The sequence below is a fragment of the Melospiza melodia genome, chromosome 25 (genome assembly GCF_035770615.1).
Source record: "Melospiza melodia melodia isolate bMelMel2 chromosome 25, bMelMel2.pri, whole genome shotgun sequence".
Classification (NCBI taxonomy): Eukaryota; Metazoa; Chordata; class Aves; order Passeriformes; family Passerellidae; genus Melospiza; species Melospiza melodia.
In genome coordinates this window covers 8,289,402-8,313,147 of record NC_086218.1, presented here as the reverse complement: position 1 = coordinate 8,313,147, position 23,746 = coordinate 8,289,402, and the positions used below count along the sequence as shown (strand labels likewise).

The following is a 23,746-nucleotide window of genomic DNA, read 5'->3' as shown; positions in this document are numbered from 1 at the left end:
GCGGTGTTGGCCCGCCCGGCCCGGGGCGCACGTGCCGCTCCGCCTCCCGCCGCTTTCACAACCCCGCCGCCGCCGCCGCCGATGTTTTCCTACCCGGGACCGGGCGCATGGCGCGGCCGCCGGGGCCGCTTCTCCTCCTCCTCCTCCTTCCTCTCCGCCTCCTCCTGCAGCTCTCCGCCGCCGCCGGGCGGCCCTGCGGCCCCGCCGGTGAGTGCGACCGGCACCGGGCAGGGCGGGAGCGGGGCTGGCCCCGAGCCTCTGCCGGTACCTGGGCCTCGTGGCTCCGGGCACGGCCGGGGGACACATGCGGAGCTCAGCCGGGCCCGGGGAGGCGGGCGGGGGTGGTACGGGACCCCTGGGAGTGGGGGCTCGGGCTGGGTGCGGTGTCCCGGTGCTGTGTGCCGGTGCTATATCCCGGGTGCTGTGTCCCGTCCCAGTGCCGTGTCCCGGATTCTGTGTCCCGTGCTGGTGGGTGCTGGGTGCCGTATCCCGGTGCTGTGTCCCGTCCCGGGTGCTGTGTCGTGTCCCGGGTGCTGGTGGGTGCTGCGTGCATTCCCGGCAGCAGGAGCCGAAGGGAACAGCAGGTTCACGCTGGCCGCTGACCTTTGGAAGGAGCCGGGAGCGCTGCCCAGGCCTGAGCAGGGCCCGCAGCCAGCGCAGTCACTTAACCCCTCTGGCACTGGACCCAGGGACTCCTGGGACCACCGGTCCCTGTGTGCCGCCTTCCCCGAGCTGTGCTCCCCGCCACCAGACCCCTCATAGCCCACAGTGTGACGAGCCGGCTCAGTGCCCTGACCCCCAGCAGTCGCCAGACACGGGGAGCAGACGATTGGGTGCCTTCCACCTCCAGGGACACCCACCGTGCCTGGTGTCTCATCTTCATCGCCCGCTCCCCTCTCGTTCCTCCAGGACTGCCGCGGGACGCGGTGCTGGGCCTCCTGGGAGCCAACATCACTCTGACCTGCCAGGACGAGCAGCCTGCAAACGCCACGGTGCTGTGGCAGGTGGAGAAGCAGGGAGCAGCAGGGCAGCTGGCAGAGGGGAACACGCTGCTGCTGAGGCAGCTGCGCTACGAGGACTCGGGGCACTACAGCTGCTCCGTGGGGAGCCACCTGCTGCGCTCCCTGCGGCTGCTGGTGGCAGGTGGGTCCACGCTGGGGTGGGAATGTCCCTCTCGGCGTTGCCTGTGATGGCCCCTGTCCCCCAGCACCTCCCTGCTTTGCCTGCAGAGCCCCCTGAAACTCCCCAGGTGTCCTGCTACCGGCGGAGCCACGACAAGGATGTGCTGTGTGAGTGGCCACAGCAGAAGAAGCCATCCCCAGGGACACGGGCGATGCTGTGGGTGAGGAGGAGGTGAGTGCTGTCACTGCATCCACCATGGGCTGGGACCCCAGTAGGACAGAACATGTCCCTCTCCATGGAGCTGGTGCCATCTGGTGCCCCCGTGGCTCAGGCTGCTTGCTTCCCTGCACACCCTTTCCCTAGTGGGAGTTCACAGCACAGGATGTGTTCCTTCCCCATGCCCCCATGTGCCCATGGCACAGAATTAATCCCTCCCCACAGACCCTTTATCTAACACTGCCAGGGACCCCACAGCACAGCACAGCACATGTCCCCCACAGCTGCCCTGTGCCCAGAGCACGCTGCAGCCCCCCCTGAGCTGTGACCTCACAGGTTTGTGGCTGAGAATGCCACAGAGCAGCGGTGCCGCTACTTCTCCAAGGCACGGAAGTTCCTTTGCCGGCTGAAGGTGCCACCTGGCACTGATGACACCAAAAGCCTCGTGGTGTCCACGTGTGTCAGCAACGGCGCCGGTGGCTCGGCTGGCAAGGACAAGATCATCACCCTCAGCAGTGTCTGTGAGTGCTGCCCTGGCTGGGAGCTGGGAGCTGGGCTGGTGAGGGTGCAGAGCGAGGCCCTGAGCCCCCATTCCCCCCGCAGTGAGGCCAGACCCGCTGGTGAATGTGACAGTGCAGGCTCTGGAGGGGGCCCCACAGCGGCTGCAGGTGAACTGGTCCTACCCCCCCTCCTGGGACCCCCGTTTCTACTGGCTGCGCTTCCAGGTCCGCTACCGCCCCGAGCCCGCCCCGACCTTCATGGAGGTGAGACCCTGCCCGCTGGCACAGCCCTTGGCCCTGGCCAGGCTGTCCCCAGCCCCGTGTCCCCTCCTCCAGGTGGATCAGGTGATGACGACGTGGCTCGATATCCGCGATGCGTGGCGTGGGATGAGGCACGTGGTGCAGGTGAGGGCCAAGGATGAGTTTGGCCATGGCACGTGGAGTGAGTGGAGCCAGGAGGCCGTGGGCACCCCCTGGACAGGTAAGAGGGGATTGTGGGGCCCTGGGACCGGGGGCTCAGCGTGGGCTCTCCCAGTCTCACACTTCCCCCTCTCTGTGCAGACCCTTGGGAACTCACCTCTGAAATGGAGCCTTACAGCTCACAGGTAACAATGGTCTCAGCCCTGAGAGGCATCACATGCTCCTGAAGGGGTCTCCTGTCCCCATGTGGGACACAGGGACACCAGGGCGTGAGGGCTGACCTGTCCCATTGTGCCTCCCCACCTTTTGCAGGTCCCCACAGAAGATGACACCTATGGGATGACCCTGTCCCCCAGGCTCTTCGAGGAGGATGATGCTAATGGTGCTGGTGGTGAGGAAGGATTCCTGGGCTGGGGTTGAGGGAAAGGGACACCCAGTCCCTTATCCTCACCCATTCTGTGTGTCAGGATCTGTCATGGAATCCAGCACCCATCCTGTGGCATCCCCCTACGCATTCCTGGTCACCGGGGGCAGCCTCCTCCTCGGCATCGCCCTCTTTGTTGGCATCGTGGTGAGGTGAGTGCCAGGGGGGCTGGCCCAGGGGGCTGTGTGTGCCCCCTCCCTGACCTGCAGCCTCTCTTCTCCCCTGCAGGTACAGGCAGATGTGGTGGACGAGCGGGCAGGAGACGAGCAAGGCAGAGGGCGAGGGGCAGCACATGCTGGTCCCTCTGAGCTTACCCCCACCCACACTCAGTGACACCCCTCTGCTCTCACACCCTGCCCCCTCAGCCCCCGGAGGGCTCCACACAACTCAGGCAGATCATTCCTCCTCGGGGCAGTAGCCAGGGGCTGGATGTGCTGGCAGATGCTTGGGGGTTGGATGGAGGGTCCCAGGGCTTTGATGTGGCTCTGGGAGCAGTTCCCCTCAATATCTGGTGGTTGGGACAAGCCTCTGAGGAGGAGAATCAATGCCATCCCCCATGGGGAGCAGCTAGGAAAAACAGACTGGGTCCTGGGGGCACCTTCAGCACCAAGCTGGGATGGCCAGGAATGACAGCACTGGAATTGTGGCTGCACCAGAGCTTGGGGGGCCTGGGACCCAGTCTGGAGGTCCCACAGGGAAGGAAGGGCCTGGTCGCTACAGTGCCACGGGGGTCGGGGAGGGAGGGCCTGGCTGGATCAGCCCCACACCTCTGCTGCAGCCCCCTCGGGGCTCTTTTTAAAGCACACGTTGGGGAAACAGGACAATGGGGCTCAAATAAATGCTTTGGATTTATACTGGAGTGGCTGCTGGGAGCAGGGTAGCAGAGAGGTCACTGCAGCCCCCCATTGTTTGGGAGTGTCTCCAGTGGGGTTGTACCCCCACTTCATTCACCTTGCTGTACTCTGTGCCCCCCCACGTGTACCCCAGGCTGTGCTCTGTGGTTCAGTGGTGCCTCCCAGGCTGCACCTACTGTGCTGTGCACACCTTCCTGCCCTGCCTCCTGTGCCCTGCACCCCAAACCTGCACCCCAACCCTGCACCCCCAGCCCTGCACCCCCAACCCTGCACCCCAACCCTACACCCCAACCCTGCACCCCAGCCCTGCACCCCCAGCCCTGCACCCCAACCCTGCACCCCAACCCTGCACCCCCAGCCCTGCACCCCAACCCTGCACCCCCAGCCCTGCACCCCCTGCCCTGCACCCCCAGCCCTGCACCCCCAGCCCTGCACCCCAACCCTGCACCCCCAGCCCTGCACCCCCTGCCCTGCACCCCCAACCCTGCACCCCAACCCTGCACCCCAACCCTGCACCCCAGCCCTGCACCCCCAGCCCTGCACCCCCAGCCCTGCACCCCCAACCCTGCACCCCAACCCTGCACCCCCAGCCCTGCACCCCCTGCCCTGCACCCCAGCCGTGCCTCCTCTGCCCACCCCATGGCGCTGGGTTGTGCAACACCCCGGGGAGCTGCAGCTGCAGCCGGGCAGGAAACCACAGCTCGAGGGAAGAGGGTGCTCAGGCACCCTGGGGAGCAGTGTTCCTCTTCCCTGCTGCTGGCCCCCCGCTATAAAAAGCCTGGCAGGATGCAGATGTGCTCTTGGGGGAGCCCCAGTACCCCTGGGCCCCCCAAAACTGTGGTGACTCCTGCTGGCACCAGGCCCATCCCAGGACCACTGCTCCCTCTCAGCCAACACGTTTATTTTACTAGATCATTACACACGCCAGTGTCACTGCATGCCCCCAGCTCGGGCACGGTGCTGGCACAGGGCGGGCAGGATTGTCCCAGCGAAGGGGGCACAGCCCTGCTGGAGTCCAGGAGCGGGGTCCCCTCAGGGCTGCAGACGTGCCGGGGTTTCTCTCGCCGGGCCCTTCCCGTGGTCCGTGCCCGTCGCTGTCTCACGCCTCGGGCTGGGCAGGGCTCGCAGGCCCCTCGGGGGCGGCATCGGGCGGCGCTAATGCAGCTTGCAGTGCACGGGGTGCAGCAGGGCCATGTGCTCGGCCCCCTTGAAGGGCAGCTTCTCGGTGGAGTAGTAGTGCACGACTTCGGGGATGCTGGAGAAGACGCCGCTGGCCTGGCTCAGCGTGTACTTGTTGTCCTTGGTCTGGGCCACGATGATGTGGACGCAGCCCTGGCTGGTCCTGCGCGGCCAGCAGGCATCAGTGCTGCCGCCAGCCCCCGGCGCCCGCCTGCCCCGCGGCCGTATCCACCCCTGTTTGTTCCCGTCCCGCTCCGATTGTTTCGGCTCCAGGGGCTGCGCTTCCTCAGGAAGGAAACGCCGCTGGCGCTCCCGACAATGCGCCGGGGAGGGGGACACGCCGAACCCCCCCTCCGCCCCAGCCGCTCGCCGGGAGGATGCCGGGGTCCCCCCGCGGGTCGGGGGGTGCCATCCCTCGGGGTCCGGGTGCTCCCTCCCCATCGGGGGTTTTGGTGGGAACAACCGGGGGGAACAGCGCCCCAGCGTGAGGATTCACCCCATCTCCCCCAGGTGGGGACCCCCCAGTTGTGTGGGCACCCCGACACTCACTTGAGCGCGATGGAGTACTTGCCGCTGCCGCTCTCGCTGGTGCGCACCAGGTACCCGGCCTCCCGGCACGGCTGCAGCCGGCTCTCCGCCTCCGCCCGGGTGATGGCCCCGTGGTACCAGCTGAGGGACACGGAGGGGACGCTGAGCAGCGGCAGAGCATCGGCCGCTCCGTCCCTCCCCACGCGTGGATCGGGCTCGCACTCACGGCTGCTTCTCCAGCGCCAGGGCGGGGTCCACCCGCTCCCCCTCGCTGTGCTCGGTGCCCGCCGGCTTCAGCATCTTGGGGGTCCAGCTCTTCTGGCGCAGGTGCTGCCGCGGAGGCTCCTCCTTAGGACGCTCCGAGCCCTCAAACTGGACTGGGAGGGACAAGATGTGAGCCCCCAAAGCCCCACCTGCACTTTTGATCCCCATCCCCATCTCCATGCCTGTCCCCAGCCCCAGCACCTCCCCCATTGTTAGTCCTGACCCCTTCTCCAACCTGTCCCCATCTGGTCCAACGCCCCACCATGACAAGGGACACCTTCAGTTCCATCAGAGCCCCATCCAACCTGACCTGGCAGGCATCACCTCTCTGGGCAACCCGTGCCAGCCTTGCTACCCTCAGTCCAAGAAAACTCTTGTATCTAAAGCGCCCCTTATAATTAAAAACCATTGCCCTTGTCCTCTTGTCACAAGCCCTGCTAGAAAGTCTGTCCCCAGCCCGGCTGCCATCCCCATTCCCACCCCACGCCCGTCCCTCCCCGCCATCCTCACTCCCACCCTGTCCCTGTCCCTGTCCCTACCTGACAGAGCTTTCACAATCTGCTCCTTCTTCCACTCCCAGGGCTGCTCGTACTCCCCCGCCGGGCGCTCGTCGTTCTCGGGCAGGCGCCCATCCCCAGCCCTCCCCCTGCGCTCCGGGGTCCCCGCGGCCACCCCCTCCCCAGGCTCGTAGGGGGTGTCATAGAGCTGCGGCCCCTTCCCTGCCACCTCCTTGCCCCCCAGCCTCTTGGCAAGATCCAGCTTGGGGCCCCCCTCCCCAGGCTCTCCGGGCCCATCCAGCAGCAGGATGGCTTTGACCAGGGGATCCTTGGAGCCACGACGACGGATTTCTGTGGGGAAGAGGGATGGTGGGTCAGGGATGGTGGGTCGGGGATGGGGCTGTGTGTCCCCCGAGACCCTTCAATCCCACTGCCAGCCCTCAGTGAGGGATGTGCTGGGGATTCCACACCGGCAACGCCCCATTGGGAGCCAGCTCGGGAGGAGCTGGAGCAGGAAGGGGCCCATCCTCATCCTCATCCCCATGGCGCCTGCTCTGCTGTCCAGCCCTGGGGCTGCTGGCGCCACAGGCCCACGCCAGTGGGGCCAGCTGGGCTCCATGGCAGCAGGATGCTACACCCCAAACTGGAGCTCAGCTGTGCGGGAGGCTCGCCCCTCCCAGCCCCCTGCTTCTCCCCACGGCGCCAGGCCTTGCCTAAACAGCCTGGGCTGCCCCGCACGGAAAAAAAAAAAAAAAAAAAAAAAAAAAATCAGCAGCAAATCTTTTATTTCCAGCTTCCGGCCCAGTCAGTTCCTGTTGTTGTGGCCAGCTGGACGGTGGCCACGCCGGCCGGGGTGTCGCTGGCTGGGGGGCACGTCCATGGGGAGCTCTTGGGGGGTGGGACCCTGGGATAAGGGGGCACAGAGGGCTTTGCAGCGGCCACAAGTGCCCGTGGGTGATGGCAGCAGGTCACGGACACGGCCCAGGGGCCGGCCAGCACGGGTCAGTGTCCGGCCTTGCTCCCGCTCCTTATCTGGCCCCGCGCAGCCGCAGGAAGCGGCGAGAGCTTTCCTGTTCCCGGAGCCTCCTGAGCCGGGTGGCTCCGAGGGCAGCCGCGGGCTCCTGCCTGGGGAGCGGTGCCAGCTGTGCTGCCGTGGCACGGCCCAGCGAGGCGCTTACCTGTGATCATCTGCTGGGCGTCGTAGGGCTCCATGTACCCGTCGTTCTCCCCCAGGCGCTCGGCGTCCCGCTGCCCCTTGGTGCGTTTGGCGTCGTAAGGGTCTGCGTAATCCTCCAGGATGATGACCTGGGCAGAGAACAGCCATGTCTGCCTTCAGGGGGCCGTGGGGGTCCCAGCAGGGGTGGCAGAGATGCCGCCAGCACAGAGCCAGGCAGGGAACAGGCACATTGGGGTCCCCAGGGAAGGATGGAGGCTTATCTGGGGTAAATGGAGCTGAGCCACAACCCCAGAGGATGCACCCAGTGGCACATTTGGGTGGGGTAGGGGCAGTCCAGACCATTCCTACACCCCTCAGTGATGGTGAGGAGCCTGGGGGGAGCTCTGGGGCCCTTCTGGGTGACAGCAATCCTGCTGACTGGCTCCCAGTGCTCCCAAGGCTGTGCAGGGGTCAAAGACCAGCTTCCCAGAAAAGCTTTGCATCAGCCTTTGTTTAAGCAGCAGACGAGCTCTGGGGTCAGGCTGGCTATGATGAGGGTGCCCGACGACCCCCCACCCCCGGATGGGTGATGAAGGGCAGCTGGGATGAAGGCAGCTTTGATGGAATTTAAAGGCAATGTAGCCGGGCAGGATAAAAGGATGAAGTCAGCCAGGCTAATGAGTCGGAGACCAAAGCAGTTCGAGTTTCCAGCGCTTCCCGCTCCCCACATCTCCCCCTCCGCCCCCGGCTCCCGGTCCCTGCCTTACCGTCTCTGTCTTGGGGGGCTTCCCCTTGTCCTGCTCGGGGGCAGGCAGGCTGGCAGGCAGGGCTCCGGGGTGCCCCTTCCCGTTCTTCTCGGAAGCCTCCACCTTGATCAGGCGGTTGATGTAGGTTTTGGAGGGTCCCTCCGGCGTGCCTCCCTCCACTCGGGAATTCTTCCTCATCTTGCCGGTGGCGGCCTGCAGCAGACCCTGCAGGTTGTCCCGTGACAGCCGGCTGCCCCCTTCCTTGCCGCCCCCAGCCGCCCGGTACCCCCCCAGCTCAGCGGTCGAGTTCTTGCGGCTCTTCCCGAGGCTCCCGCTTCCCGGCCGAGCCTTCTCTGAAACCGTCTTCAGGTTGGATGGGAACTCCTTGAACCACTTGGCCGCCATGGAGCTGGGCAGGCCGAGGGTGCCGCAGCCCCCGCGGGGCTCCGTGAACCCGCCCGGCTGCCCCGCCGGCTCCGAGCGGGCTCAGCCCGGCTGCCCCCAGCCCCGGGAACGGGACCCTCGGCGGGCTGCGGCCAGCCCGGGAGCGGGGACGCGGGCCGGGGGACCGGGGCCTCCGTGAGGGGCTCCAGGCGTCCTCGGCCCCGGCGGGGACAGCCGGAGGGTCCCCAGCGGTGCCGGCTCCTGCGGCCCGGGGAGGTCCCTGGCCCCGGGGAAGGGTCTCGGAGGGGTTCGGCGTGTCCGCTCCAGCAATGGGATGGGTCGGGGGGTCCCGCCGGGGCTCGGAGGGGTCCGGCCGGGGCAGTCCCGGGGGGGGTCCAGGGGTCCGCTGCCCCTGGGGAAGGGGCCCGGGGGAGTCCGGCCGGGAAGGGGCGGCCCGGGGGTCCCGTCGCGGCTCCTCGGCAGGGCCGGGCTCCGGGGGCACGGGGGCTTCGGAGAGGGGTCAGGCCGGCCCGGGGGGCCCCATGCGGCTGCGACGGGATGGGCCGGGGCCGGGCCGGGCCGGAGGGGCCGGAGGGGGCGGCAGGGCCGGCGCTCCCCGCCCAGATCCGGAGGGGGCGGCCCCGGGGAACGGCGCGGCCCCGGCAGCCGTGGGAAGCTTCGGTGGGGTCCGGTCCCGGTGGGGCTGAGACACCCCCTGACCCTGCCCGGCTGATGGGACCACCCTAGACACGGATCCCCCGACGGACCGGACGAGTGGGGCCCGCGCCGAGACTCCGGGACAGCACAGAGCGGCCCCTCCAGAGACCCTGGGGATTGAGCCTGGGCATGGGCTCTGCTCGCTGTGGATGGAGATTCTGCACAGCCCCCTGTGCACAGCACCCTTACAGTGATCCCGAGCACAGCACCTTTACAGGGACCCCGAGCACAGCACCATTACAGGGATCCTGAACACAGCACCTTTACAGGGATCCTGAACACAGCACCTTTACAGGGATCCTGAACACAGCACCTTTACAGTGACCCTGGACACAGCACCTTTACAGGCACAGCACCTTTACAGGAACGCTGAACACAGCACCCTTATAAGGACCCCGAGCACAGCACCTTTACAGACACCCTGCGCACACCCCGATGGGCCACAAACTCTGTGTGCAGCCAGAGCACTCTCTGTGGCTCACACCACTCCGGCCAAGTTCTGGCCGTGCTGTCACCTTGCTGGAAAAGCACAGCAGAGCCCACTGGTTTGGGCTCTGTCGGGCTGCAGTGCCGGGGGGTTCCTCACAACACCAACCCCTTTGCAACTTTGCGGGAACAGGAGAGGGGTTTGTGGCAGAATAGAGGCTCCCACAGCCCTGGATGGAGTTTGTGGCAGAATAGAGGCTCTCATTCTGTGCAGGGGGAGGCGCTGGGCGCTGGCAGAGCCGGAGGAAGTGATGGGATTTCCTCGCTGGCGCTCGGGGCAGGATGTGCCTCGCAGCACACGGTGCCCCTGGCAGGCTGGTGCCCGAACTGTGAGGGATCTCGCCTGCCTTCAGCTTTGCCTTCTTGAGGCTTAGGAAAACTCTGCTTCCCCACCAGCAAACTCGGGTGTTGGTTCCTTTTCTTTCCTTCAGAAGGCAGATTTCAATCCCTCTCAATTTTTATGGGGCCTCAGTAGGACAGACGTGCAGGCAGCACTGTCCTGGTTGCTTTGTGCTGCGGTGGTGTTCACACCAATGTGCCACATTTCTCCTTCAGGAAGACTTCCCTCACCCTTGTTCCCTGCCAGCTCCCACAGGGGAGGGCCTGGGAGTGCCTTTGGCAGTGGTGGCTCTGCACAGCTCCTTCCTGAGCAGCCTGGTGGCCATGGAGGCCAAGCCCAGCTCAGATGGCTCCTCCCTGGGCAGGTGTGAACAGACAGGACTGGCAGGTGGCCTGCTAGACACCTGCTCCTGCTTCACTTTCAGCCTTGATGCTTGTCAGGTCAGCGTCCCAGTGACAGAGTGTCCTGCAGGGCCCTCTTCAGCTCTGCTCAGTCAAGCCTGTAAAGCCACCAGGAGCTGGGAGTGTGGGAGAGCTCATGGCAAACACCTCAGCACACCCAATCCCAACCCAATCCCATCACTGGGCTCAGCAGAGCAGCCCCTACTTCACCCAAGAGAAAGCCCCACAAGTGTTTTAAACCTTCATTAAGCTGAGTTATCCTGCTACCTAGCAGGCTCCTGAGCTAAAGGGGGGAGCTGGGTGCAGCCACTTCTGCCCCCTCAGCCTCCAGTACCAGAAGCAGGGTTGGAGAGGAGCCAGAAGCACAAGAGGTGCTGGTTTGGGCTGGAGGACACAGGGCAGAGCTGCTCAGCTTCACAAATCCTCTGGTCCTTCAGCAAAGCACTTAAAAATAGTCCCCAAGCTGAGGCCAGAGCTGCTCCTGCAGCTGCGAGTAATCCCTCTCCTAACAGCATCTCTTTATTCCAAGGCTCTGAGCAGGACAGGGAAGCAGCTGCTGGAGTAGATAATGGAGTTCTGAGGCTCTTTGATTTTCTAATGACTTTTATTCAAACACAGTGAGTTAATATGCATGGTTCCATCTTTGACACTGGTGCGTCACTTCTGTCCTCCAGACGAGGACGTGGCCCGAGTTAGAGGAGCTCCAAGAGCCAAATCTCTTTCCAGATGACTCAAAACAGGGCTCTGGGGGTTCAGAGAAACAGGCCACAACTGCAGCAACCCCATCGTGGAGGGCTGGAGAACAAAGGAGAGCAGGAATAGCAGCTTAAGGAAAGTAAAAGAAAACCCCATAGAACGGGGTGTTCACTGCTGGGACAGGTCCTGGCTGGGGATGGGGACAGTGGCAGGACAGGGCAGAGCCCGTGCTCCACTCCCTGCAGAAGAGAAGCCACAGCACAGCAGGGATGGGGACAAGGGGCTCAGCCTCCGTGTGTGGACAAAGCTCAGGCCTCAGCTCATCTCACTGCTCAACAAGAGGACAGGGAGAAGTGTGGGGTGGGAGCCGGCAGCCCTGGGGTACACCCACAGACCCTTCCTCCACTGCAGCCTCACGCATCTCCCCATCTGTGCTTTGAGCTGAAAGTCTGCAGTTTATAGAGAAAAGCTGAGTTTGCCCAGGGAAGATGGGGCAGAAACCCTGCTCCCTCCATGCCAAAAAACAAAAGGGGATTTTCTTCTCCCAAGTCTTCCTGCAGGGCTTGGGCCCACCACAGCTCCACAACTGCCCCACCCTGGGACCAGGGCTGCAGCAGGGTTTGCAGGGCACAACCCACCCAGCAGGAGCTTGGAAAAAAATTAGTTAGACCAGCATTCTCAAATTAACAAACTGTAATTTTTCTCCAAAGATACATTTTCCATACACATCCATCATACACCGTAACAAAAAAAAGCAGTGTACATGAAATAAGAAAATAAATTAAATCCATAGCATAGGTAAGGAGGATGCTCTAGACTGGAGTAGAGTCAGAAGTTTCCAGCAATACAAGAGGCTCAAGAGTTTGTTTTAACAAGAATGCCTGCTAGCATGGGCCCAGCAAGTGTTGTGGGTCAGTCCAACTCCTTAAACAGTTATTTAGAGTTTTGAACAGCCAGTATTGTCCTGCAACAGGCAGAGCTATTACATCCTGGGAGAAAGCCAAGAGGCATCACTAAGATCCAAGTAGAGCATCCAGAAGATATTCAGATTGGTCCTGCAGCATCCACACTAGCCATCCTCCTTGGGTGGTGTATACCAGCCTGAAATGAGGAGAGATCTGTGAGGGAGGAAACTGCACCTGGAGAAGCTGTCAAAGGCAGCCAGGTCCCACTTCTAAAGGGCCACACATTCCTGATTATTGGGAGCCTTTCCCTCTGGCTGACTTCCCAACACCACACAGAATCATTGAGGTTGGAAAAAGACCTCTCAGATCATCAAGTCCAAGCAATCAGTGAGGGGCTGCCTCTAGTTACAGCTACCAGAGCCCAGAGAGGGCAGCAGCACTCTGCAGCCACAATGTGCCACTGCTGCTGCCACCTCTGCACCTGAGGCAGGACAAGACTCTGTCTGGGGAGCCCAAACAAGCAAGGGAAAATGCAGGCCCTCTCCCTCAGCCCTTACCATTCTTCTCATGGATCTGAACCAGGGACTTGTAGGACTGCTGTGCTCTTGTCAGGCTGTACTGGTTCTGCAAGGGAAGGCAAGGAGACCATCAGGAACCTTGGGGAAGCCATCCCACACACCTCCCCTGTGCAGCCAGACCTGGCTGTGCCCCCTTTCTCCTACACTGCCCAGACCCTACCTTGTTGGCTCCAAATTGTACTCGTGCCTTCCCTTTCACCAGCGTTGCACTGATCTGCATGATCACAGACTCGATGGAGTAGGCACTACTCCAGCCCTGAGGGATGAAACATAGGGTGAGACCAGACCCACCCACCTGTGCTCCCAGGGCAAGCAAAGGGCCTCCCCCAGCTCTGGCAGGCAGAGGAAGGGCAGGAGATGTCAGGAATATGGAGTGTGGTAGGCACAACAGCTCCCCCAGGGATCAGCACCCACCTGTTTCGTAAGCAGCTCCATGCAGATGGCACCACCACCCAAAACATACCTGGGAAGGAATCAGACAAAAAGTTACCACACAGAGAGATGTGATTATACCCACCCACTGCTCCAGAGGTGAAACATCTTCTCTGACTAGATTTCTGATGGAAAAAAATATGCTAAAAACACCATCACTGTCTGCTTCCCAATGGCAAATCCATGTCAAGGAAATCACAGCATTGCACAGCTCTGGATAAACCCAGTGAAACCTGCTGCAGAGAGCAGAGAGAGACACAGAGTTACTCACCCCCCTGACAGCACCGGGGATACAACCCTTACAAATGGTGGATCAAAAGGAAAGTTATCCTGCAAAGAGAGAAAGAAGCAGAACCACTGAGTTCTCTGATGCCTCGCTGGGTCAGGTGTCTCTCAGCGAGGGGGAGCCTTACTTTAAAAGAGAAGTTGAGGAGGATGAAATCTGTTCCTTCTTTCTCTTTGAGGATTTGAAGATCGTTGTGCAAAGCGCTGTCCTCGTCAACCCTGTGAGAGGAAAAGCCCAGAGGGTCAGGCAGGGCTGTGCAGCTCAGGCCAGCTGAGCTTGGTGCCACCACCCCGAGCTGCTGTACCTGCACAGCCACACTGACAGCACAAACTGCCAAAATTCTGCTTCTGGTTTGCAGAGAAGACCATCACACCCCTTTTCCACGCTGACAGCTTAAAAATAAAGGCTGCCTGGCCCAAGGAAAAAGCAGCACTGGTGTCTGGAGGGTGTGAAACTCAGGGTTTGCCTGCTGCACCTCTTTGTGCACTCTAGGAACAGCAGAGACTTGCAGAGTCCTCCCATTACCTCATCTTGGCTGGAGATATCATCTCCATTTTGTCGTGGAGACAGCAAGCCAGCTGCCTGAGAGAGGCTGACTCAAGGTCTGCTTGGTGCTGCCCTGCCATGCTCATGCCCATGCTCTGGTCCCATCACCAAAAATGCATGATCCCAAGCTGGGCCACCTACTTGAGGAGTTTGACGTTCCAATCGTACAGGCTGTCATTCACTAGTTCAACTGCATAGTATCCTGCAAGGAGAACACAGGGGGTCACTGTGGGGGACACTGAGAGGGGGTTCAGCCACCACCCACATTTAGAACTCCCTGAGCTCTGCAGCACAACTTCACTTGGGTACTGCCCCTCCATGAAAAGCAGCACCTATCCAGGACAGTCCTGAGGGCAGCAGTTTCTTTCTCTGAGTCCCTGGGCTCAGGAAAGGAGCAGGAACAGCATTTCCCTTAAAGTCAGATGATTCTCCAACCCCAGCACGCTCCTCACTTCCATCCAGCAGTGGCAGGGAAGAGAGAGGGTATAAGGTGTTTTTAATCACTCTTTTAATCACAGAGTCACACCATGCAATGCTGGAGATCCTCCCCCTCAGCTGAGCAGCACAGCCCCAAGGCCCACTGGGTACCCCACAGGAGGAGCAGGACTCCTCCTCCTCCTCCTCCTCCTCCCCCGAGCTCCTGCAGCACTCACCGCCCTTGAAACTTGGTGATCGGTAAATATCCCTGAGCTCCTTCATTAGCCGGTCAGTGGCCTGCACAGACCCAGACACTGCACCCTGCAGGGAACAGGGAGGGGAGAGTTGCATTGTTATGCTGCACCCAACCATGGCTACTGCTCTAGGAGCTCAACAGCTCAGCCACAACTCAGTCCAGCCTCTATCCTGCCTGGCACCTCTCAGCCCAGTATGTCACCTCAGGCAGCACAGCTGCAGCAGAAACACCTCTGTGGCCTCTCTGCTGAGTTAGAATCTCAGCCCAGGGCTACAAAAGCACAATCCACCTCCACAGCCTCAGGTGATCATAGAGGCACAGCTGCTGGGGCAGAAGGCAGCCCCAGATCTTGCTGCAGGACTGCCCCATGAGGCACCAATGCCCCTGGGGTCACTGAGCACCCTCCCTGAGCTGCAGAGGAGCTCAGACTGCTCTGCTTCAGCCCCATCAGCCCTGGAGAACTGGTACTGCTGTACCTTCGGCTGGGGACCCTCTGATTCAGGGCTGGAGGGCTGGCAAGGGCCTCCATCACTCTTGCCCTTGAGTCCCTCTGCTTCCCCAGCCCACCTGCCCACTGGGCGACACGTACATTTAAGTAATCTTGCCTCTGGTTCTTTTTTATTTTCTCTAAAATGGCCAGGTTTTCTTTGCCAATGCCTTCATCCTCTGTCTTTCTCCCATCTGCCGGCTCTTCCTCTTTCATCTCATAGTGGTCCAAGTCCTCAGTGTCCTGGGAAGGGAAAGGAAAGCTCAAAGAGGTGTGCCTCTGCTCCTCCCTGCTCTGAGTGCTGAGGAAGGATTCCTAGTGCAACTCCTTCCCCCCCAGGAAGTCCCAGCTCCTGGTCTGAGGCACAAACAGAGTGGAAAACACAAATTCTGGGCACTCAACTGGGCTCATGTGAGCTCTTTGTTTGCTGGATTCTCCCCTGTTTATAACAACCCATAAATCTCTCAGTCCTCAGCAAGCCCCATGTAACCACGACCCTGGATCTTGGCACATCTGTGGCTTCAGCAGCTTGTGCCACACTGCTGGGTGGCTGGAACAAAGCACAGCCCCTGGCACAGAGCTGCCAGACCCCAACAGGGACACAGGGCACCAGCACCACGAGAAGAGCAGACCCCTGCACCCAAATCCAGCTGCATGGGATGTTATTCCCTTAACAAGAGTGGGGATTTCACAGCAGGTCTCTCTGTAGATCAGCTCAGCACACCCCAAGGGCAGCACCTGACCCCAGAAGAGCCTTTGGCCCCCACTGTTTACCAAAATAACACGTGGCAGTGCAAGCCCCTGATGGAAAAACCCAGTTGTAGCCATCTGGGCTCACTACAGAAATCTCTCCCCATGCACTCAGGGTTCAGCTGCCTGGAAATGGCTGTGGGCATGTACAGCTCCAGCTCTGGCACTAAATCCTCTGAACAAGTGTTTACTCTGGCCTCTCTGGGCTGCTCGTGGCTACTGAGCAGCGTTTTTGGAAGGGCTGGGACATTTTTAGACTCACACAGGAAAATAGATCCTCCTAGAAAATCCCTCGAGTAGATTAACCTGCATAAGAAATCTGTGTGCCAGGGCACAGTTCTGCTGCTTCACTCCTCCACACAGCTGAACAAATCCCACTGCTCAGCACAAAACCTTTGCTCTACACGAGCATTCTCCCTCCACAATGCCTGGCATTAGCAAAAGCACAAGGAGGAATGCTCAGCTCCTCAGGATTCATTTTTCCAGCCCAGGAGAGCGGAGGCCTCGCAGACTCTGATTTCCCTCCCATAAAGCTGCAGATTTGCAGATTCACAAGGTTTTGCTGGCAGCAGTTGAACCCTCCCCCTTTTCCCCATGGACAGTGGCAAAGCCCAGCCTTAATTCAGCAGGCAATTCACTTTGGCAAAGCCCCCCAAGTGCTGGGGTGCTGCTGCTCAGTGACCTGCCCCCAGGCTCCACAGCACTGCTGACTCAGTGCCCGTGCTGTTCTCGTGTCTGAGGCATTGCCAAACGTCACCATGGAGATTCAAGATTATTCCACCCACTTCCACAGATCTCTAAACTGCAAACCAAACAGCCCAGAGCCTGTGGGTTGTGCAGCAAGGTGCCCTGAGCTTGCAGTGAAGTGTGGCTGCCTCCACCACTGCTGGCAATTAGCTCACTTGCACACTCAGCCACCTGACCTCATCCTCTCTGTGGGAGTTCCGTGCAACAGAGATTTCCCTGCCAGCAACAGCAACCCAGAAATGCATCTCTCCAATTCTCCTGCAGGAATTTCAGGCTTTAGAGAACAGCATGTACTGCCCAAAGCAGCTCTGCTCACAGCTCATCCACATGCCTCTGGAGGCCATGCCTGCATGGCCATGCTCAGCTCTGTGCTCTAGAGTGGATTATCTTTGCCCCCAATGAAGGAGAGGAATGATGAGGAGGACTCCATCTTATGAAAAAGCTAATTAATTACTTTATTATACTGTATCATTCTATACTATATTATTTTATAGAGCCTCTGTGCTCTATAATGGATATCTTTGCCCCCAGTGAAGGAGAGGAAGGATGAGGAGCACTCCATCTTATAAAAAAAGCTAATTAATGGTTTCATTATACTATATTATTCTGTATTATATTACATTACATCTGAACTGAATCTGCCCAGCACTCAAATGCTCAGAATCTCATGACTGTCAGCCCACACACACACACCTAGATTCAACTGGTCAGTGAATCAAAACACCCCCACCAGAATTCAGTTATCAACTCCCTTCCACCACACATTCCACTTTTGAACAACACAGGAGCAGTAAATAAGATAAGAATTGTTTTTCCTTTCTCTGAGGTTCAGAGAATGTGAAACCCAGAAACATTCTTGGGAAGAATCGTGCCTTGCTTTTCTCTGTGAAGAGAAATGTGGCTACAGTGCTCTCCTGGGGTTTGTGAATATGTGGAGCCCAGCTGTGCCTCAGCATCCTCAGCATCAAAATGCCCAGAATTAACCAGCCTTTGGTCCAAACTTGCCTGTCTGGGGGCCACAAGCTTCTGCCAAGCAAGACCCCTGTACCCCCACACCTTTCAGCACCTTCCTCCCTGTGCTCAGCTGCTCACACACTAAGGTGGCACTTACCTCTGGCATCTCTTCATCTTCCTCTTCAGAGGACACCTCTTCCTGGGTGCTCTGTGGAGAGGAAAGGGATGGAGATTCTGTGGTCAGCATCTTGGGAAAATGCTCTGCTGCCTTCCCAGATGAGGTCAAACAGGGATGAACAAGCAGGACCAAATTAAAAGCAAAGAGCAGCTGAGAGCCTTTACAGAAAACAGCACCAAGGCCCAGCAGAGCAGGCTGGCATCACCCAGGACAGGAATCCAAGCTCTCACCCTCTGTGTTCCTCCCCTGGGAACCTCAGAAGCCACCAGAGCAAACAGCAGGGAACGTGTAACTCGTTTTCTGAGCTCTGGGAGCCCTTTCCTGAGCCACGTACCTGTTCTGCCGGCAGAGGCTGGTCCAGCATTTCAACATCTGGATGTTGGGGGAGGTTGTAGAGTTTGCACAGGTCAGAGATTATTCGTTTCAGGTGCTGCAAAAGCTGTCCAGAGAACAGAGGGTCAGTGAAGTGTGGGGAGCTCTGTGCCCAGCCAGCAGCAAAGGCCCCAGGGCTGCTCCCTCCTGCTCCAAGCAGCAGGAATCAGGGTGCAAAATCCCACCCTGGCACCAAATGGTATCAGAGAAGTTCACCCCAAATGTCTGGAACTTTTATGAGACTACTACTGTCCCCACGTGAGGCAGCTGGGGACACGTAAGGAGGGAGTTACCCCCCAAAAGTTCCAGCCCTCCCCTGCCCAGGGCAGCAGAGCACATCTCACCAAGGTGTTTCCTTTCCTGACTTCCACCAGCCTCTCCAGGATAGCTGCCAGGTTGGGATCGTCTGACTCCACAGACCATATGGGGGGAACAGCTGGATAAGACTCCTGGAAAAGGGGAGAAGGGGCTGTTGGTGGCATGGAGACCATTGTGGTGCACACAGCAGTGAGCCACATGGGGTGAGGGCTGAAGATCCCCCTGTAGCACAGACATCAGGTCACAGGTGACTGATCCACCCTCCAGCATAACCCTGGGGCTGAGGGCAGCACAAACCCCCACTGGGACCGTGCTGGGCTGGCTCTGGGCTGTGTCCCCTGGCCCAGGGTGGAACAGGGAGGGAGGACAGTGCCATTTTGGCCACTCCTCTGGCTGTGGGGCCATTAGGAGTGGAAGGCAGTAGAGGCAGGGCACTGAGGGTGTCCCATGGGTTACTGCCCTCACAGCTTTGCACCAGCAGTTACAGAAGAACCTGGCAGCACCCACGCAGAGCAGAGGCCGAGCAGGCACCTTTAATCCAGGACAAAGCCTCTGGCGACACTCCCAACGTGCCCCTCCAGAAAATTCTGGTTGTTAGTCCCATTCAGACTCTACACCAGAGGCCGTCCAAGCTCTGCTAGCCCTCCTCGTCTGGAGACACAAACCAGCTGTAACTTGTGGTCAAAGAGGGCACCGGGATTCCTCAAACACCGGTGCGGATGAGCCACAGCAGGGAGGAGGAGACGCCGCAGGTTCCTCTTCTCCAGGGAGACCAGGGCCGCCCCGGGAAACCCAAAAGAAAACCGGGGAAAAACGGGGGCGGTCTGAGGGGCTCCACGCCTGACGACGAGCAGCGGGACAGCACTGGGGGTTCCAGACACCACGGGGCACGGCCAGCTCTCGTACACCGGGACGGCGGGACTGCCCCCGGTTGTTCTCGGCGTGAGCCGCGGCCCCGAGGAGCTCCCGGAGGCCGCACGGAGAACGGGAACGGCGGCAGCCGCCCCCCGCCGCCACCGCCAGGGACGTTGGGGCACAGGCCCGGCTCACCCCGGGCCGCAACGGCGACAGCCCCGTCCCCGCCAAGGAGCAGCCCTCGGTGGCGGGGCCGCCTGGCGGTGCCCCGGCAGAGCCCGGGCCCGCCGCCCCCCGGGCCTCACCGTGATGTTGCAGTGAATGCGGACGGGTCCCGGCGGCGGCCCCCGGGAGGCAGAGGCGCCGGCGCGGGCCCCGGCCCCCGGGACGAACTCGCAGCTGATCTCGTCCGGGCAGGCGCTGCCGATGCGGAACCGCTCGTGGCCGCGGTGGAAGATGGACTCGAGCAGCCGCAGCTCCCGCCTCAGGAGCCGCCCGGCGGGGGCCGCCGCCACCTCGGCCCCGCTCCGCCCGGGTCCCCCCGCCGCCGCCTGCGTCCTCGCCGCCTCCTCCGGCCCCGCCCGCTGCATCTTCCCATGGAGGGACCCGCTCCGCCGCCGCCGCCGCCGCAGCCCCGGAGCCCGCCCAAGATGGCGGCGGGACGGCCCCGCTCCCGGAAGTGCCGTCGGCGGAACGGGCGGGGCGGCCCCGCCGGAAGCGTCTCGCGACATACAGGAAGTGACGGCGGGTAAACCCCGGGGGAGCGGGGCGGGGCCGGCGGGGAGCCCCGCCCCTGCCCGGAGGGGTCACCGGGGGTCACGGGGGGGGGGCACCGGGCACGGCCGGAGCCCGGCGGGGACGGGGCTCACCGAGGCCCGGCAGTGCCGGCTCTGACACCCCCTACGGGCCTACGGCGGGGGCTCCGCTCCCGGCCTGCACCCGCCAACCCTCCCGCTCAGATCCCAGCCCGGGGCTCCGGCGCCCCGCTGGCCCCGCGCAGGGACCCCGGTGCAGCGGCGGGCCGGGGGAGCTCAGAGCCCTCCGCCGTGTGCCCGGGCCGCGGCGGGGCGGAGGCGGGGGCGGCCCCGGGGCCGCTGACGGCGGCGGTGACGGCGACGGAGCCGGAGCGCGGGACGGCCCCGGCGCAGCGCCCGGCACCGCCTCCCGCCCGGGGCCGCCCCGCCCGGGCCGCCGCCGCCGGCTCCAGCACCTCGGACAGCGCCCGGCCAGAACCGCGGACAGCGGCGGGTGCCGGTGGCGGCACCGGGCCGCCCCCATGGCGCTGCTCCGCGTCCTCTGCCTTCTCGCTGCCCTCAGACGTAAGTGCCGGGGCTGGGCGGGATGGCACCGGCACGGGCGGGGAGGGCACCGGAGCGGACCGGGCCGGGCCCGGGGGCTGCGCCTGTTGCACGGCACAGGTCCGGAGCGGAGCCGGTACCGGCCGTTCCGCGGTGCCGCTGCCGCTCCCCGAGCGCCCCGGGGCTGTGCGGCCGCCGCGGGCTGCGGCTCCCCGAGGCGGTGCCGGGGGCGGGCAGGGACCGACCCGAACAGGGGATGGGGTGTCACGAACGGGCACGGAACGGCGGGGACAGGCAGGGGAGGGCGGAGAGGGACCCCCAGCGCCGTGCAGCCGCTCCCGGAGCCCCCCGGCCCTCCCTGCTCCGTGCCCGGCTGTTGTACCCACACCCCATCACCGTGCACCCCATCACCGTGCCCCCCACCATTCCTGCTCCGTGCCCGGCTGTGGCACCCACACCCCATCCCCGTGCCCCCCACCATTCCCACTCCCGGGCTGCCGGGGTCAGAGCCCCACACCGGGTACAGGCTCTAACCCGGGGGTCCCCGGAGCCTCGTGGGGGCCCTGCCCGGCACCACGGGGCTCAGGCTCGGCCATGCCCCAGGGAGCCTGGGCACGGACACGGAGGAGCGGCTGGTTGAGTACCTGCTGGACCCTGCTCGCTATAACAAGCTGATCCGGCCGGCGACCAATGGCTCGGAGCTGGTGACCGTGCAGCTGATGGTGTCGCTGGCGCAGCTCATCAGCGTGGTGAGTTGGCCAGGGCTCTGCTCCCCAACCTCCTGGGCAAGCCAGGGGGGCCCAAACCCTCCCAGCACCCTGGGTGACCAGCCCTTCTCTCTCTCTGCAGCACGAGCGGGAGCAGATCATGACCACAAACGTCTGGCTGACCCAGGTGGGCATCCTGGACTCTGACGTGACCCTGAGACCCCCATGTCCACCCCGCCTCTGCCTTGAGACCCATCCCTATCCCAGACATCCTGTGTGGGACCCTAATGCCGGCCCTGCCCTGTTATAGCCCCCCATAAAGCCTCTGTGGGACCCCTGTGTCCCCCCTGTCCTGAGCCACCCCCTTGCCCATCCTGTGGCTGGGCTGGGCTGATCCCACCTGTCCTCAGGAGTGGGAGGACTATCGCCTCACGTGGAAGCCTGAGGACTTTGACAACATGAAGAAGGTCCGCTTGCCCTCCAAGCACATCTGGCTGCCTGATGTGGTGCTCTACAACAAGTAGGTCATTTTTGGGGGGGGGCTATGTGTTCCCGAGGCCCACCCAGGGCAGGGGGGCCACGTTGTACTGCTGGGGCTGACAACAGCAGGACTGACAGCAGCTCTCTTCACCTCAGTGCCGATGGGATGTACGAGGTCTCCTTTTACTCCAACGCGGTGATCTCCTACGACGGCAGCATCTTCTGGCTGCCCCCCGCCATCTACAAGAGCGCCTGCAAGATCGAGGTGAAGCACTTCCCCTTTGACCAGCAGAACTGCACCATGAAGTTCCGCTCCTGGACCTACGACCGCACCGAGATCGACCTGGTGCTGAAGAGCGAGGTGGCCAGCCTGGACGACTTCACCCCCAGCGGCGAGTGGGACATCGTGGCGCTGCCGGGGCGGCGCAACGAGAACCCCGACGACTCCACCTACGTGGACATCACGTACGACTTCATCATCCGGCGCAAGCCGCTCTTCTACACCATCAACCTCATCATCCCCTGCATCCTCATCACCTCCCTGGCCATCCTCGTGTTTTACCTCCCGTCCGACTGCGGCGAGAAGATGACGCTCTGCATCTCTGTCCTGCTCGCCCTCACCGTATTCCTCCTGCTCATCTCCAAGATCGTGCCACCCACCTCACTGGACGTACCACTGGTGGGCAAGTACCTCATGTTCACCATGGTGCTGGTGACCTTCTCCATCGTCACCAGCGTCTGCGTCCTCAACGTGCACCACCGCTCGCCCACCACGCACACCATGCCGCCCTGGGTCCGCACCCTCTTCCTGCACAAGCTCCCGGCTCTGCTCTTCATGAAGCAGCCGCGGCAGAGCTGCGCCCGCCAGCGCCTGCGCCAGCGCCGGCACACGCAGGAACGCGCCGCCGCCGCCGCCGCCACGCTCTTCGTGCAGGCCGGGGCTCACACCTGCACCTGCTACGCCAACCCCAGCGCCGCCAAGGCTGCCGAGGGGCTCAACGGGTACCGGGAGCGGCAGGGGCAGGCGGCGGGCCCCGGGGCGGGCTGCGGCTGCGGGCTGGAGGAGGCGGTGGACGGCGTGCGCTTCATCGCCGACCACATGCGCAGCGAGGACGACGATCAGAGCGTAAGTGGAGGGGTGGGGATCTGGGAGTGGGCAGAGCTGGGGGTGCAGAGTGTGTTCTGGCTCGTGGATGTGCCACGGGGAGTGATTGCACAAGCACCAAGGGGGTCCCTGCCTAGCCCAGTGAGGGCCAGCACTGATCCCTGACCCATCAGAGCGTAAGTGGAGTTGGGCAGTGGGAATCTGGGAGTGGGCAGAGCTGGGGGTGCAGAGTGTGTTCTGGCTTGTGGATGTGCCACGGGGAGTGATTGCACAGGCACCAAGGGGGTCCCTGCCTAGCCCAGTGAGGGCCAGCACTGATCCCTGACCCATCAGAGCGTAAGTAGAGTTGGGCAGTGGGAATCTGGGAGTGGGCAGAGCTGGGTGTTCTGGTTCATGGCTGTGCCACGGGGAGTGATTGCACATGCACCAAGGGGGTCCCTGCCTAGCCCCGTGCTCGCTGATCCCTGACCCACCACTGCAGTCCCAGGCTGAAGCAGCTGCTCTGGAAACACAGAGGTTCCCAGCAGGCCTGGCCCTGCACAGCAGTCAGGCTGCAGATTCTGCAGAGTTCCCCCTCCCAGCTCTGCTCACTGGGGAGATCTTTCCGGGGCTCATTGGTGCGGGTGACAGCAGGGGGAGTGAGCCCCATGAGGCCCACGGCAGGCTGGCAGGCAGCCCCAGGAGCTGCAGTGCTGAGGGAGCAGGTTCCAGGCTCTGAGATATGCAAATCCCAGTCGGGGCAGTGTCAGGCAATACCCCAGGCCCCAGGCTGACCCAGCATTTTTCCTGGCCCCCTGCAGGTGAGCGAGGACTGGAAGTACGTGGCCATGGTCATCGACCGCCTCTTCCTATGGATCTTCGTCTTCGTCTGTGTCTTTGGCACCATTGGCATGTTCCTGCAGCCCCTCTTCCAGAACTACACCACCAACTCCCTGCTGCAGCTCGGCCAGGGCACCCCCACCTCCAAATAGCATGGGGAATGGCCAGTCCCAGGGCCAGAGAGATGGTACTGGGCTCAGGCAGCCCCTGCAAACCAATAAATACTCCCACAGGAGCGGGCTGGTTCCATCTGGTGTCATTTCATCCTACACTGTGCTCTGCAGGCTGAGAGAGCAGCATGCAGCCAGGGTTGGGGTGACTCTGGC

At 62.2% G+C, this 23,746-nt stretch overlaps 4 protein-coding genes across 7 annotated transcripts; 2 read left to right on the top strand and 2 right to left on the bottom strand.

Annotated features, from left to right (window-relative positions):
• Positions 1–68: 68 nt before the first annotated feature.
• On the top strand, positions 69–3,534 carry IL6R (interleukin 6 receptor). Of its 3 annotated transcripts, none has more exons than XM_063176446.1 (10): positions 69–207; positions 910–1,143; positions 1,230–1,353; positions 1,675–1,859; positions 1,942–2,102; positions 2,175–2,319; positions 2,400–2,443; positions 2,571–2,640; positions 2,726–2,834; positions 2,911–3,534. In XM_063176446.1, exons 1-10 carry the CDS (start codon positions 108–110, stop codon positions 3,098–3,100), a joined length of 1,362 nt encoding a protein of 453 aa, XP_063032516.1. In that variant the 5' UTR covers positions 69–107; the 3' UTR covers positions 3,101–3,534. The 3 variants fall into 3 exon arrangements, with proteins under 3 accessions (XP_063032516.1, XP_063032515.1, XP_063032514.1); XM_063176445.1 differs by having other exon boundaries at positions 2,571–2,649; XM_063176444.1 differs by having other exon boundaries at positions 1,942–2,319; positions 2,571–2,649.
• An 886-nt stretch (positions 3,535–4,420) lies between these two features.
• Positions 4,421–8,374, bottom strand: SHE (Src homology 2 domain containing E). The gene is made up of 6 exons (XM_063176492.1): positions 7,928–8,374; positions 7,183–7,309; positions 6,047–6,355; positions 5,470–5,620; positions 5,265–5,384; positions 4,421–4,878 (listed from the first exon to the last, which is right to left on the bottom strand). Exons 1-6 carry the CDS (start codon positions 8,309–8,311, stop codon positions 4,692–4,694), a joined length of 1,278 nt encoding a protein of 425 aa, XP_063032562.1. The 5' UTR covers positions 8,312–8,374; the 3' UTR covers positions 4,421–4,691.
• Positions 8,375–11,605: 3,231 nt separating this feature from the next.
• On the bottom strand, positions 11,606–19,616 carry UBE2Q1 (ubiquitin conjugating enzyme E2 Q1). The gene is made up of 13 exons (XM_063176247.1): positions 19,317–19,616; positions 18,183–18,287; positions 17,801–17,905; positions 17,446–17,496; positions 14,940–15,080; positions 14,331–14,415; positions 13,819–13,879; positions 13,259–13,349; positions 13,117–13,175; positions 12,828–12,876; positions 12,574–12,669; positions 12,393–12,459; positions 11,606–12,031 (listed from the first exon to the last, which is right to left on the bottom strand). Exons 1-13 carry the CDS (start codon positions 19,599–19,601, stop codon positions 12,000–12,002), a joined length of 1,227 nt encoding a protein of 408 aa, XP_063032317.1. The 5' UTR covers positions 19,602–19,616; the 3' UTR covers positions 11,606–11,999.
• A 633-nt stretch (positions 19,617–20,249) lies between these two features.
• Positions 20,250–23,660, top strand: CHRNB2 (cholinergic receptor nicotinic beta 2 subunit). Of its 2 annotated transcripts, none has more exons than XM_063176414.1 (6): positions 20,250–20,330; positions 20,913–21,058; positions 21,159–21,203; positions 21,427–21,536; positions 21,653–22,622; positions 23,402–23,660. In XM_063176414.1, exons 1-6 carry the CDS (start codon positions 20,288–20,290, stop codon positions 23,570–23,572), a joined length of 1,485 nt encoding a protein of 494 aa, XP_063032484.1. In that variant the 5' UTR covers positions 20,250–20,287; the 3' UTR covers positions 23,573–23,660. The 2 variants fall into 2 exon arrangements, with proteins under 2 accessions (XP_063032484.1, XP_063032483.1); XM_063176413.1 differs by having other exon boundaries at positions 21,638–22,622.
• The last annotated feature ends 86 nt before the right edge of the window (positions 23,661–23,746 follow it).